Source organism: Malania oleifera, chromosome 11 (genome assembly GCF_029873635.1).
Source record: "Malania oleifera isolate guangnan ecotype guangnan chromosome 11, ASM2987363v1, whole genome shotgun sequence".
Taxonomy (NCBI): Eukaryota; Viridiplantae; Streptophyta; class Magnoliopsida; order Santalales; family Ximeniaceae; genus Malania; species Malania oleifera.
Genome location: NC_080427.1, coordinates 79,258,496 through 79,273,168, shown reverse-complemented (window position 1 = coordinate 79,273,168; position 14,673 = coordinate 79,258,496). Strand labels below are relative to the sequence as shown.

Genomic DNA, 14,673 nt, shown 5'->3' with positions numbered 1-14,673 from the left:
CGAGTAATATAAATTTACATTTACAGATCAAAAAAAAGAAAGAAAGAGCTCTTAGTCAACCGCATTAGAGAGAGAGAGAGGCTCTCGTATCTCTCTAGGGATGCTCGGTTGTGGGCTGCTTCACCGTCCCCCCCTTCTCTGGCCAACGTTTCCCTCCCCCTTCTTCCTCTCTCCCTCTCACTAGGTCAGCTGTAGGCTTCTACGCCCATTTTCCCCTTCTCTGTCCATCATTTTCACTATTTTCCCCCTTCTTGCCCATTTGTCAGTTTGACAAATTTGAATTTTGGATCTGCCATGGGGAGCAAAGTATTTCGTAATGCAGTGATGAACCTCTTGCTGGATGCAAATCAAAAGAAAGAGTTGGAGTGTGCCCTGAAGTACATTGGTGATAAAGGAGGAAATGTAACCTTATGGGCCACAAAGAAACCCCATGAGGTTATTGCAAAGTTTAAGAGAATCTTGGAGGAAGCCATTTCCTTGATGCGAATAAAGAAGACACAGCAGGTTGCTCTTGTGGAGGCAGTGAATCCCTCCAGCAGCAAGACTCAAAAGGTGGAAGAATGTGAGAACCAACTTGCACGAAGTAAGCTCTGAGCAAAAGAAGGCCCTCTGGCGTTTGGAATGTTAGGTTCGGAGGATACGAATGAGTCGCTGGAAGAGTCGGAAAGTGAGGATTTAGTAAGAAGGACTGATGAGGTTAAGAAGGAGCAACAGAAGGATTCTGAGGCTAAAGTATTCAAGAAGAACAACCAAAAAGTGCCCTGGGTGAATCTATTTGCTAACAATAGACAGTGTCGAAGTGGTGGTGCAATGCGTGCCTTTGACTCTGATGGATCAGGGGCTCGTGTTTATGCAGCATACATGGCTGACCCAGATGGGCTGTGGAGCAAGTGCCTAGTGGGCTACTTTGCAAGTAAGCACCCAGATAAATCTGCCCTTCACTTTTTAGTTTGTTCTTGGAATCTCAAGGTAGAGGTTATTCATCATGGAAGTGGGTGGATAATATTCAAATTCTGCAATGAAGAAGATATGTGCCAGGTTTTGTAGAGGGGCCCTTACTTGGTGTATGGAACGCCTTTGTTTTTAAGAAAGATGCCCAAAATGTTTCTGTTTGATGTGGAGGAGATGAGTACTGTGCCAGTGTGGGTGCAACTAAAGAACCTTCCCTTTGAGCTCTGGACTTCGAAAGCCCTTGGAAAAATTTGCTCTAAGTTGGGTAGACCACTTTATGCTTATAATTTTACCACAAGTAGGGAGAGGCTTTCTTTTGCAGGGTTGTTGGTGGAAATAGATGTTGCTAAGGATGTAAAGCACGTTGTAAAGATCTGGCTGCCAAATGAGAAGTCGATTAACTAGGAGGTGTTGTATGAAAAACTGTCAAGATTCTGTAAGTTGTGTAAGTCCCTTGGGCACTCAGAAGGTACATGCAGAATTAAGAAAGCAAATGAGGATCCTAAAGAAACTTAGGTTTCGAAATCTGATCCTTTAACTTTGTTGTCTGAAGGAATTGCAAGAAATGGAGGTTGCTTGGGTTCCCCAGTTGATGTTAATACAAACCTTGCAATTGCCTCCATCAGTCAGTTAAGGCAGCATCCTTTTGATCACACTGAGAAGGAAATTCTGGCCCAGGTTTCAGTAAAGCCTAAGAAGGATAACAAGAATGTTGGTGAAGACAATGACAGAGGCAAGGACCCAGATCCTAAAGAAACTTAGGTTTCGAAATCTGATCCTTTAACTTTGTTGTCTGAAGGAATTGCAAGAAATGGAGGTTGCTTGGGTTCCCCGGTTGATGTTAATACAAACCTTGCAATTGCCTCCATCAGTCAATTAAGGCAGCATCCTTTTGATCACACCGAGAAGGAAATTCTGGCCCAGGTTTCAGTAAAGCCTAAGAAGGATAACAAGAATGTTGGTGAAGACAATGACAGAGGCAAGGACCCAGCTACTGTACCTGCAGGCTCTAAAGGGGAGGGGGCTCCCCAGGGTGTTTCATGAAGATTGCATCTTGGAATATCAGGGGATTTAACAAGCCCCTAAAACAAAATTGGGCTCTCGGCCTCATAAGGAAGAATAAAATTGATGTTTTCGGAATTTTGCAGACCAAAGTTTCAACTCACAACACAGCTTGGAAGTCTTAATGAAGAAAAAGCTTGAAAAGTGGAGCCACGTGAAAATTTAGACGTAAGCTTAAAAACTGGAGTCCCATGAAAAGCTGAAAGTTTGAGCTTAAAAAACTGGAGCCACATGAAAAAAAAGAGGGCAGCCCGGATAATGTTAACTATCCTATCTTGCCCAAGATAATTAAGTAGGTTATTAGTTTGAAATTTGAAATTCGAATTTGTGGTTTTTCACTCCCATGGATGATCTAGAAATATACCAAGTCTAGGGTCATCCTGTACATGCATAGTAGTGGGAATGGTGGTTAAGGACAACTTCTACCTAGAGTAAATACTCAATTGTTGATTTATTCTTTCATCCATCCTTCTATACACATTGCTTCCTTTTCCTTTTTCTCTCATTTCCCATTAATTCTTCCATCCTTTCTTGAGTGTTTTGCATGTTTCTCACTGTACATTTCCATTGAAATTTCAAGTTAGTTTTATCTCCATGCTATTTAAGTTTTATATATTTTCATTTTGAATATGCATATTATGTTTGATTGTTGTGTATAGGTGCACCCTTATGTGTATGGCTAATAAAATGGCTTGTTAGTATGCAAAATATTATAAGTTCCAACATGCATTAGTTTTATTTATGTTGTTTTTTTGTAAAAATGAAGCATGTGTCGCAAAAAGAAATTTGCTTGATTTTCAAGTGTTTTGTGTTTGGATGTCTGTCATTTTTGTTAGTCCCAAGGTTTCATTAACCTGGTTTTGATGAAAACAAACTATTGAGTGCTAATGGCTTGGTGTTTAAGTTGTTCTTCCACAAGATTAGGCCATTGAAGATGAAGAAAAGTTTAAGAATTGAGAGAATAATTTAAAAACTTAATTTGATTTATTTGTATTGTTATTCTCTCATTTGTAATGTACATCAATTTGTAAAACCTTAAGAAAATATGTGACATAGCACTAATGGACTGAAATTGGAGAAAAGAAAAATAAAAAGTAGACCAAACCCCAACCTTGTGCCAAGGGTGGTTGATCAGCCTTGGAGGTGGTCGACTGGTCCAAGCAGAGGCCAAAGGTGGTCGATCGGCTCCTAAAGGCACTCGACGGATCTAGAAAGTTTTTTCTACAATAGTCTTCTTTTTGTCTCTAAGGGCTAGTAAGCGGTCAACTGGTCTAATAGTCAAAATGGCTCTAATGGGTAGAGAACAACTAGTTTTCATCTGAACTCTATATATATGCTCTCCTAAGCCTCAATAAGGTAAGAGAAAAAACCTATACTAAATATCAAAGTGCTTTTTCTTTCATTCTCTCTCAATCTCCCTCTGTGCTCTTTATTGGCAATCTTTGAGAGAACATTATTGATATGTCATTTAATTATTCTTTGAGAATTTATTTTGTGAGCTTTAATTGCATATCTTCCTTGTGAGGAATTTGTGTTTGTAAGATTTCTTATATTGGTTCCTTAGTTTTCGAAAAACAAGGATTGTATTGCAGTTGCCTTGTCTCCATGGAAAATAAGGGGTGTTTTGGTTTCTTTATTTTTGTGAAAAATAAGGGGTGTAATTGGTATCCTTGTCGCCATTAAAGCAAAGGGTGCTAGTGGAACCTCATGGTCGTTTGTCTTGAGTGGACGTAGGCTGGTTACCAAACCATTATAAAAAGAGTTTGCAAATCTCTTTTCCCTACTCTTTGATTTAATTGCTTTCATATTTGTGTGAATTTCTTGATTGTTTTTTATTGTTATAAATTTTGTATCAAGCTCATTTAATTTTTATAAACTTAATTCAACCCCCACTCTTGGGTTGCCACTTTGGCCTTCAATTGGCATTAAAGCGTAACTCTAATTTTTTGACTTGGCTAACAATTTGTATTGAGGCAAGGGCTCTTCTTTTAAATTTTGACTTGATAGTCTTTGAGGATCCATGACACCCAACATTTCATTTGGATTTAAGGGGCTTTCCACTATTAGGCCACCATTTTTTACGGAAAACTAGGATGTGTATATTCCTTCAAACTCTTTATTTCAAAATATAAAATATTATCTAAAATTGATATACTTTTCCAACAATGGTGGAAAATAGTATGACAAATACTAAACCTAAAATTATGTGGGATAAAAATGAAAGGCTTTTGCACTCAATAAATGTCAAGGCAATGAACAACTTGTATATCTACTTGTGATAGGACTATGAAAATTTTGCTTGCTCTTGAAATTTTATACGATGATGAAAATGTTCACTTGTATGCTTATCAAAGTAACATGGTTGAAATGGAAACTCATTGCCTCATAGCTATTGAAGATAAATAAAAGGTAAACGAAAAAGGAGGTAAGTTTAGTCCAAGAGATGCAACAACCTAGAGTAAATTGCACAAGTTTGTCGGGTCTATAGAGTGTAACAATTTGTAGGGGGGAGGCAAAGGTCTAGAGATCATTTGTAGCGAAGCAGTGATCCCCATTATTAGTAGAAGCAAGCAGAAATCGACAATAAGTTTTCTTCGTTGTTTGTCAGATACATGGGAGGATAATGAAGAAGAAGAGTTGTACTTTGACCCAAAAGTAGAAATGGGCAACATTGTGAGTCTAAGAAGGAACTATTGGCTGATTAGATGAGATAGATCTAGAAGCTGCAGAAGAGGAGGGGTTAAACTAGCCTTTGATGAAGACAATAGAGATTTTGAGGGAGAGGAGATCCTTAGCAACAAAGTATAGTTAAGATCCCACAGAAATCGGAGAGATTGTCTTCAACTAGATCCTAAGAACGCACAAGCAAGTATAAATTTTATTAATCATTATTATTATCATTTGTTTAACAAATTATGAGGGGCCTTTGTCTTCCGATCCCAACCTTTGGCCCAATATCTCTCCTATGGTTAAGTCGGTTATTCCTTCTTGTGGTGTTTGGGGGGATGTGTGTAGGAAGGGTGATTTTTCCAGAGAGGATCTTGGTCCATCTAGAATTAGTAAAGGTATCCTCCCTCTTCTTTCTCAACGCTCTCTTTAGATACTTTATGCCTAAGGGAGGTTTCCAACAGAAGGGAAGGCTGTGGGGTTTGCTTTGAGAGCGATGAGTGAGACAACCTAGATCCATAAAAACTCCTTGGGGCATAGGTTTGGAACTATTAGACCATGTTGGAAATCTGGTGAGGGCGGATTTAAGCCCTGGGACTATGAGAGAAGGAAAAATAAAGTTTAGAAAAAGCTAAAAATTTTGTTTCTTTGATTTACTATGAGGGAGGTAAAAGACTAGGGAAGGGGGATAGGAATGTCAAGTTATGAAGATTGTTAGTTGGAATGTTGAGGGTTAGGGAGGATTTGGAAAAGTATTCTGATTAAGGAAGTGTTGGTCAAGTTCTCCTCGGACATTGTCCTCATCCAAGAAACCAAATTGGAAACCATAGACTGGGGGGTGGGAGTCGTTGTTGGGATTGGGAATATCTACCCTTATGTGGTGCCTCTGGTGATATTCTTGTCATCTGGGATTCTTGGAATATATCCAGTGTGGATACATACAAGTTTTTTTTAATTTTAATTTTAATTTTTTTAATTATTTTTTATACCTTTTGGTGTTGTTTGAAGTGAGAGGGAGGGGTTAGTGGTGGGTTTCGTTAGTGTATGGGCCCAGACCAACTCTTAGGAGTGTTTTTTGGGACAATTGCTCTGTTTATGGATTTTGCGCTCCTAGGTGGATAGTGGATAGTGGGAGGGGATTTTAATGTGGTAATATTTCCCATAGAGAAGAGGAGGAAGGGGTGGGGGGGGGGGGAAGGGTTTATAAGTATGCAAAACTTTGATTTGTTAATTAGGGACTCTGGTTTAAGAGACCGCCCATTGGGCAACACTTCCTTTACTTGGTTTGTAGGGGGGGCCTAGAGCAATTGCTAGTCGATTGGATGGATTCTTTTCTTTTTTTCCTTGTTGGGATTGGGAGGAAGAGTTTCAGAATCTCACTCAACATACTCTTCGTAGGACCACATATGATCACTTACCTATCTTGTTAGAATCTAATAGGGTGGTGTGCGGCCCCACTCCCTTAGGTTTGAGAACATACTCTCCGTAGGACTACATATGATCACTTACCTATCTTGTTAGAATCTAACAGGATGGTGTGCGGCCCCACTCCCTTAGGTTTGAGAACATACTCTCCGTAGGACCACATATGATCACTTACCTATCTTGTTAGAATCTAACAGGATGGTGTGCGGCCCCACTCCCTTAGGTTCGAGAACATGTGGTTGGATCATGTGACTTTTAAGCCTTTGGCTAGGGAGTCTTTTTGGGGTGGGGGGGGGGGGGGGGGGGGGGTTGGGGGGAGGATATATGGAAAGGGGTTGGGAAGGTTTTAGATTCATGAAAAAATTGAAACGTTTAAAGGAGAAGCTAAAATTTTGGAATAAGGAGGTCTTTGGGGATGTTAGAATTAGAAAATCTAGACTCTTGGGAGAGTTGGCTTTCTTGGTTAGGAAGGAGGAGGAATCTATTCTCTCCAATAGCGAGGAGATTAGAAGAGTTTCTTTGAAGAATGAGTTGGAAGAGGTGATTTTTCAGGAATTGAGGATTTGGAGGCAGAAGGCTAAATTAAAATGGGTTAAAGAAGGTGATTGTAATTCTTCCTTTTTTTCACATGTTAGCTAATGGCAAGAGGAGTAAAAATTTGATTTAGGGAGTTAGATGTGGGAGGAGGGGTAGTCACTAGTGATCAAGGTCAAATTGCCTCCACTATTACCAACTTCCTTCGGAACTTGTATTTGGACGAGGATAATTGTAGACCGATGGTTGGGGTGGGGTGGATTGGAATCCTATTTTTGTTGATTAGAAGAGTTGGTTAGAGAGACCCTTTGAAGAAGAGGAAGTGAAGGGTATGGTTTTTGTTGTGGAATAGGAATAAGGCCCTAGGCTTGGATGGGTTTAACATAGCCTTTTTCCAAGATTGTTGGGAGGTTGTTAAGGGCAATTTTGTTTAAAATTTTTACTAAATTATTTGGGAATGGGATTTTGGGCAAAAGCATCAACTCTTTTATTTTCCTGGTGCCTAAAAATTTCATATCTATTAAGGTTGAGGATTCTAGACCTATTAGCCTTGTTTCTAGTGTGTATAAAATTATCATTAAAGCCTTAGCTAATAGGATGCGTGAGGTGCTCATTGATACCATTTCTATTGCTCAGAGTGTGGTTTTTTTGGGTGGGGTTTGGGGAGGCAAATAGTGGATGCTATATTTTGGCCAATGAGGTGGAGAATGTTCGTAGGAATAAGAAGGGTTTGTCTTTAAATTAGATTTTGAGAAAGCCTATGATAGAGTGAGTTTGAGCTTCTTGGATAAAATCCTTGAAAGGAAGAGTTTCGGCGAGTGTTGGCATCGGTGGATTAGGGGCTGCTTGTCTAATGTGTGGTTCTCAGTGATCGTTAACGGCGACTCTAAATCTTGCTTTAGAGCGTCTAGGGGGCATTAGACAAGGTGACTCTTTATCCCCCACTTTCTATTTTTCCTTTACAACTAATGTGTTGAGCAGAGTTGTGGAGAGGCAGTTGGTTAAAGGTCTAGAAGTTGGGAGAGAGGGAGTGGTGGTTTCTCATCTTCAGTTTGCTGACGACGCCATTTTCTTCCTTGACAATCATACCCCTTGCTTTGGGAGAATTTTGAGCATCCTTCAAATTTTTGAATGTGTTGGACCTTAAACTTAATATGGGGAAGAGTAGATTTGCAGCTTTGAATGTGCTTGTGGAGTGAGAGAAAGGGCCATTGGAGTGGGACGTGTCCTTCTGGATTGGCCTATGACGTACCTAGGGGTCCTCTTAGGGGGTAAGCCTAGAGTGGTGGATTTTGGTAGTGGAAAGGGTGACTAAGAGGTGAGACGGTTGGAAGGGGGCTTTTTTCTATTTAGGGGCTATAATAACCTTGATCCAGACTTGTTTTTCTAGCATTTCGTTTTTATTTCCTGTCTATTTTTAGGATTTTGATGGGGATTGCTAACAAGCTTGAGAGAGTCATGAGAGAATTTATGTGGTTTGGTAGTGGGGATCATAGGGACTGCTTAGTTAGCTGGGGTGAGGTTCATAGGTCGAAAAATGGGGGAGGGTTGGGTCTAGGAAGTTGGTGTCTGAAAACACGACTTTTTTTTAGCTAAATGGATATGTTAGTTCCCTTTAGAAGAATCGTCCTTTTGGCATAGAGTAATAAGAATTAAGTTTACGTTGGATGAGAATAAGATGTTCTTTGGGTAGTCCATGAAAGTCCATTCTCAGATTTATCTTTCATCCCTGACGGTAAACTTGAGGTGTTGAGGGGCTCTCAGATCTGTTTATGGAAAGACCCTTGGTTGGGTAATGCATCCTTATCCACTTCATTCCCTCATCTTTTTCGGCTTAGCTCCGGGCAAAATGGGTCTATACTTTTCTTTGTTAGGAATTTGAGTAGCCCATTGGTTTCTTAGAATATCTCCATTTTAGGAGACCTCTTAATGATAGGGAGTTGGTGGAGCTGTCTTCTTTGTTATCTTTATTGAATGGGAGTAATCTTTCATCACAGAGGGATGTTCTGTCTTGGTCTTTGGATCAGTCATGAGTGTCTTCTTGTAAATCTTTTTTTGAATTATTCTTTCCCACTTTATCGTTTCATCTAGAAGGCTAAGGCTCCTCCAAAAATTATGGCTTCACTTGGTTGGTTTTGCTCAATAAAATTAATACTAATAACTTTTTTGCAAATTAGGAGACCTTTGAAGGTTATCTCTCCCAATGTATGTGTGCTCTGTTACAAAAATTCTGAGACGGCTTCTCATCTTCTTTTGCACTGTTAATTTTCTTGGAGGATTGGGAATATGCTTTTTGGTATTTCTGGAGAGAGCTGGTTGTCTTTCGTTGGTGAATTGTTACCTATTTATTTCAAAGGCTTTGGTAGGAGAAAGGATAAGGCAGTCCTATGGAAGTGTGGAATAATTGCAGTTTTATTGGGGTTATGGTTGGAGCATAATGCAAGGATATTCAATGGGAAGAAATTAATTTGGGTGCTGGTTTGGGAAAGAATTCAGAATTTGGCCTCACTGTGGTATGCTGGTTTGGGGTTTTTCAGAGGAATTAGTTTTTCATGAGTTACATTGAGATTGGTGGAACATTTTGGAATGCTGATTTTTATTTTTTGGTATTTTTTTGGATTGTTTCAGGCCTTTTTTGGGAGATGTCTTATTTTTCCTCCTGTAAATTCTCTTCTTATTAATGAAATATTCCTTTCTATTAAAAAAATAAGGTATAGTTGAGAACATGTTTTAGGAAGTTTGTTGTTTAGGGAGTTCTATTGAGACAAAAAAGTTAATTTTAGTATATTTTTTAAAAAATTTTAAGGGTTGATTTATAACATAAAACAAATAAAATAGTAACCATATATTTAAAAGCTGAGATGGGTAAAGAAACATGTTGTAAGCTGGGGGCAAGGGGGTTGAATTGAGTTGTTCAGATTATTTAGGCGTAAAATAATTTAAACCATGTCATATGGAAGCAACTGATCCAGGAACCGCACAAAAATAAAAGTGAAAAAGGAAAGAGAGACAACCATTGGGTTTTTACAGTGGTTCGGGAAAGAGAGACAACCATTGGGTTTTTACAGTGGTTCAGTAACATTTTGACTTACCTCCACATCCCAAGAGCTTGCTTGTTTACTATCAAACTCAACCAATACATGTGATCACAAGAACATGGGATGGTATCCCTTATAAGTCTTGCCCAACATCAACAAGTTCTAAACTCACTACAGGAGAGCAACTCTTTCACACAAGCACACTCTTGACCACCACCACTTGAGAAACTCCGTCGCGGACGAACGAGTTCTCGACCCACAGACAATGTAGAACTGGATTAAATAGATAGAATAATTAAATTTCACTCAGCTATACTGCTATGTCTTGATTTGAAACACGAGAACTTATGTACTATGTAGACAGAGAACCTCGAGATGGCTCAAGGTTCATCTCAACTATAAGTTATCAATTGAAATTTGAACTCCTATGTACTGTTTAACTATGTATTGGGATATTCACCCAAAAAAAAAAAAAAAAAAAAAAAATCATGATGTGAGATGTCCAAAGATGATCCCAACAAGATAACTAATAATGAATCAGCTTGGATGAACATTAATCACTCAAATTTCATTCAACAAATTTCCTTTGGTCAGCACATGCTTTTTGTGTTATTTATATACTAAATATGTTTATAACTAAAATGTTGGTTTAAGATGTTCTTAATGCTGCATTTGGAAATTTAGATTCTAGGTATTTGATACTAAGTAGATTTTCTATAAAACTCCATACAATTCTTTACCTGTTCGAGACCACACAATTCCAAATTAAAGGATACATGTTTCCTTACATAACTGTAAAAATATGTATCTTCTAATGTACTTGTTACAGCTTACCATAAGACCTTCTGTTGTGCAGGTACTTGCTGGAACATCCTGAGTATACTAGCCAAGGGGTGACCCTCTCTCAATTTTCATTTCAAATTCCTAAGCCTTTACAGGAAAACTATGTTAGAAAACGCCCTGCTCGTGTGATAGCTTCTTGTGATGGTGGTAACATGGTGATGCCAAGACCTCTTGAACCCAGTGAAGGTATGAGAATATAGTAGTGTATTTTCTGAAGGCATACGTGAATATTATCGGGAGGTCAGTGCAGATTGATTGTAGAGAATTTCTTTAATATTTAATTCAACATTTCGGGGATCATTTTTTTAATGATACTGAAAAATTAAAATTGTTTCTGAAATTAATTGATTTTGTTATTTCTGCTGATAATTAATTTCCTGTAAAAGACATGGACTGATATCATTTCTAATCGTTGTTACCAGAAGCTCCATTTCTATAAGAAGCCTTCTTCTTGGAAAGCTTATTTGCAGAAGATTTACCATGAGCGCATGGAAATTTTTGGGGGAAAACATTTGCCATTTAGTGGAACGGAAACATGATGTTTTCCTTTGGGGAATTTTTTTATAAACGTGTCAAGATGAGGTCTATGGATGGATTATTTTAATTTCATCAAAATGACCCCTGATTATCTTTTTTGTTCCTGGTCATGTTTCCTACTTGATTCTTCACTTCATCATGGGGTTCTAGTCAAGCTCACATTCATTAGTAATTCATTGTGCTGGCCTCGCTGTTGTCTTTGTTTTTTTGGCCTATATGTGCCTATCTGCCTATTGTAGTTGGGGAATTCATGATTGGGCTGATTGGGATGACTTGATTTCAAGCATGTATTGCGCCAATTTTGGTCATGTTTCTAATAATAATTTCATTTTGTTGCAGTGAATCCCCTGGCATGGGCACGCCCAGATGATTGTACAGACTTGCGACTTGGTCAGCCAGGGTTTTCGGCTTCATACTGTGAGTCTCCTGTTGGACGACCAACAAAGAAGCAAGCCAAGAAAGCCCCATCAAAACAGATTTACCCTAGTGATTTAGTGTATAATCAGCACAAGGTCAAGATAGAAAGTCCTTGTCGATCTATAAATGATGAAAATGATCTGTAAAGTTCTGTTTGGGTCTTTCATATTTTGGCAGCTGAAGGCTCGTACGTTTCTACTTTGGTTTTTTTTTTTTTGGTTGCTTTCTAATATGGTATGTATCTAATTGGGGAAGGTGGTTTTTGGTGGGACTCCTATGTGCGAGTTGGGGAGTTGGATGATGTTATAGCTTGTTTTTGATGTGCAAGAAGGTTGTATAAGTGTTGTATATGTTAAAATGAAATGGTGTGGAGCCCTGTTGCGACTTCATGCTCGAGTGAAAATAAAGGGCGAAAAAAAAGCATTTTAAAAATGAGGTGAAAATGTGCAGCTTAAAAAAATTTACTTGTGTGCCTTTTTAAGTGCATGCGAATGAGAATGTGAAGTACAAAGCCTAGGCGCACCATTCTTTGGTTTGACAATCCATCTTTTGGGAATCTGATTTGTAGGGAATGAGATTTTATTTTATTTATTCAAAATGTGATTGATAGAGAAATAGATGAAAATGCTTGAATGATCATTGTCCTAGATTATAAAAGTAATTGAAATTCAATTTTTGTGTACAATTATGTCATTAGTAATTAGGGCAAAAAGTACTTGTATTTTGTAAAAATATAACTTGTTTGAGGGAATATTTGTATTTCTTTGTGTGGTAATTTTCAGAGAATGACATTTTTAAAACCTCTTGAGAAGTCTTTTTGAAATTTCAGGCGGGGTCTGTCTTTTTGTTAAATTCTAGGGAGGTAAGTGTATTTTATTCTAGTAATTATTTTATAGTTGTACTCTTTAAAGAAGTCAAAGTTGTTTGTATTATGCATTGGAGATTGGTCATAGGGATGTGGAATTCCATCAATTTTAGTCTTAAATGTTTGAAAAATCTTGGCTTGAATTAAGGTTTGTTATTTAAATACCTCAGTATTTTTTTGTTAAGGGTAACTTTAAATGTCTTATTATTTTAAGTTGTTCAAGTGCTTGACATGTATCACTTGATACATTGTCATTCAAAGTACATGCAAATGAGGAGAATGCATAAGGCAACAAACGTGAAAAGTCTTGACATCCTCTTCTGTGGTTAGGAGATTATGCAACCTAAATTCAAGTTTTCTAGTTAGCAGCTCCAATTTGTTAAAAAACTTGTGTGTGCATGATAAAAAAGTTTTGATAATTTCCGAAACACCAAAAAGATTTGAAGCTTATTGTTTTGAAATTGAGTTATTTGCTAAATGTTTCTTAAGATGCATTATAGGATGATAGTCGGAAATTAAAAAGCATTTTACTAGCTAAAGATCTTTATTGCTACACAATTCTCAACTGCAACTCTTTTTGGAATTTTATTTGAAAACTCCTTAAAATTAAAATAATCTTCTTGAAAACTAAACTTGTAGAATTTATTTGTGCTCTTTTTGCTATTTTTGTCAATATTCCTCATGCTATATTTATTTGTGCTTAACGAGATGTATGGATCCATGGATCTATGTGTTAATATAGATCTTGTTCATGGATTAACGAAAATATTATAGTTGATAGCTGGTTTTTTTTTTTTAAAAAGAAGGAGGGCACCTCTATTTATTTATTGATAAACTCTCACTTTTGGCGGAGAAGTACCGTGGTTCCAAGACAAGCAATGAGAGATTACAATAGAAAAAAAATTTTAAAGGCCTCCCAAAAACAACACCAACATCCAACCAAAATAGTGCTATAAGTCCAAATAAAACAAAACAAAACAAAGACCTACAAACTACTAAAACACCTTATGCAACAAAACAAACAAAAGAAAAAAACCTCATATAAGCATAAACCAAAACCAACAGGAAATCAGCTAAACATATCTCATATAAGCCGTATCCATCTTCTTCAGTTTATACAAACCATTGATAACTTTGGGAAGTTAACTACTATTTGTAAATAAACTATTCCTCCACATGACACATTGTCGAGTCAAAACATTTGCCACTTTGTTCTCTTCTTTATACCAATGATTTATCGAAATAGTTGATAGCTGGTTGACCAAATGTTCACCGCATTTACGTATATATATAAAAATTGAAGATCTTTAAAAGAACCTACCTCGATATGCTCTTTGTTCATTGTATATTATCTTGTGTCTTTGTATTCTTGCACAATTTGTTCTCACCATATTGTTACTCCCATATTTGTGTAAGAAAAATTATTCTCACCCACTCGTTATTGTGCATCGTAATGCTTCTCATATAGGCTAGGAGTTCTTGAAATTTTCTCTTGATTCAACATTTTTCTGAAAGATATATCTATGATGAACAATAAAAGAGCCTAAGAACATTTCTTTTTTATTTTATTCTTATGAACTTATTTTTGGGTAGTATACTTGAGGAGTGGAAAAGTTGCCCCAAGGTGCTTGGTTACATGATTGTGTGGATTTTTAGCTGAAATAGGGTGTGTTCCCTTGTAGGGATAGGTAGTTCAGTACCCTTATATTTCATCAACAGATTCGTAGTGAAATCTGTTGATGCAAATCAAGGTTGGTTGAACCATTATAAATTTATGGTGCCTTTCTCAATATTGTGTCGTGTATTGTGTGATTTTCTTGGAACATATTGTTAAAGTCTATTAAATTTTAAACACCTACTTCACTCCCCACTTGGGTGCCATAGACTTGGACCAACATGATTTCTTATCAAGACACGTGTCAATGCCAAATTCTGTCTCGAGGGAAGGGGGCAATGAGGACGCCCCGGTGCTCTAAAAAACAAGAACAAATTAAAGAAATGAAAAGATGAAAGTAAAGCAAAACAAAATAAAAATGGAGTCGCCACTATTTTTTTTTTTTAAACGGGGGAAAACAATGAAAAAACACTAGAGCTTACAAGAAAAAGATGATGGGGTTTGGGTGTATATTTGCATATAGAGTGATTTTGAGTAACTATCTTAAGGGAAATTATCTAACAAGCACACCTATCAACACTTGTTGTGAGAATGACAATGACTATTTTTGTGTGTGTGCCTTCATGAACAAGATAGAAGGACAAAAATAGAGAAAAACTCCTTTGTTCATTTAAAAAGGTCTTCACTGTTAAAGAGTACTATGAAATGGTTTCATAAGA

At 37.4% G+C, this 14,673-nt stretch overlaps 1 protein-coding gene across 8 annotated transcripts in view; it reads left to right on the top strand.

Annotated features, from left to right (window-relative positions):
• LOC131167955 (methyl-CpG-binding domain-containing protein 2) overlaps positions 1–11,906 on the top strand; it is a 38,208-nt gene extending 26,302 nt beyond the window's left edge. For all 8 annotated transcript variants that reach the window (XM_058127043.1, XM_058127046.1, XM_058127045.1 and 5 more), the window contains 2 exons: positions 10,534–10,706; positions 11,397–11,906. In XM_058127043.1, the coding sequence (XP_057983026.1) occupies positions 10,534–10,706; positions 11,397–11,620 (397 nt within the window). In that variant the 3' untranslated portion in view covers positions 11,621–11,906. The remainder of the gene's footprint in view (positions 1–10,533; positions 10,707–11,396) is intronic.
• The last annotated feature ends 2,767 nt before the right edge of the window (positions 11,907–14,673 follow it).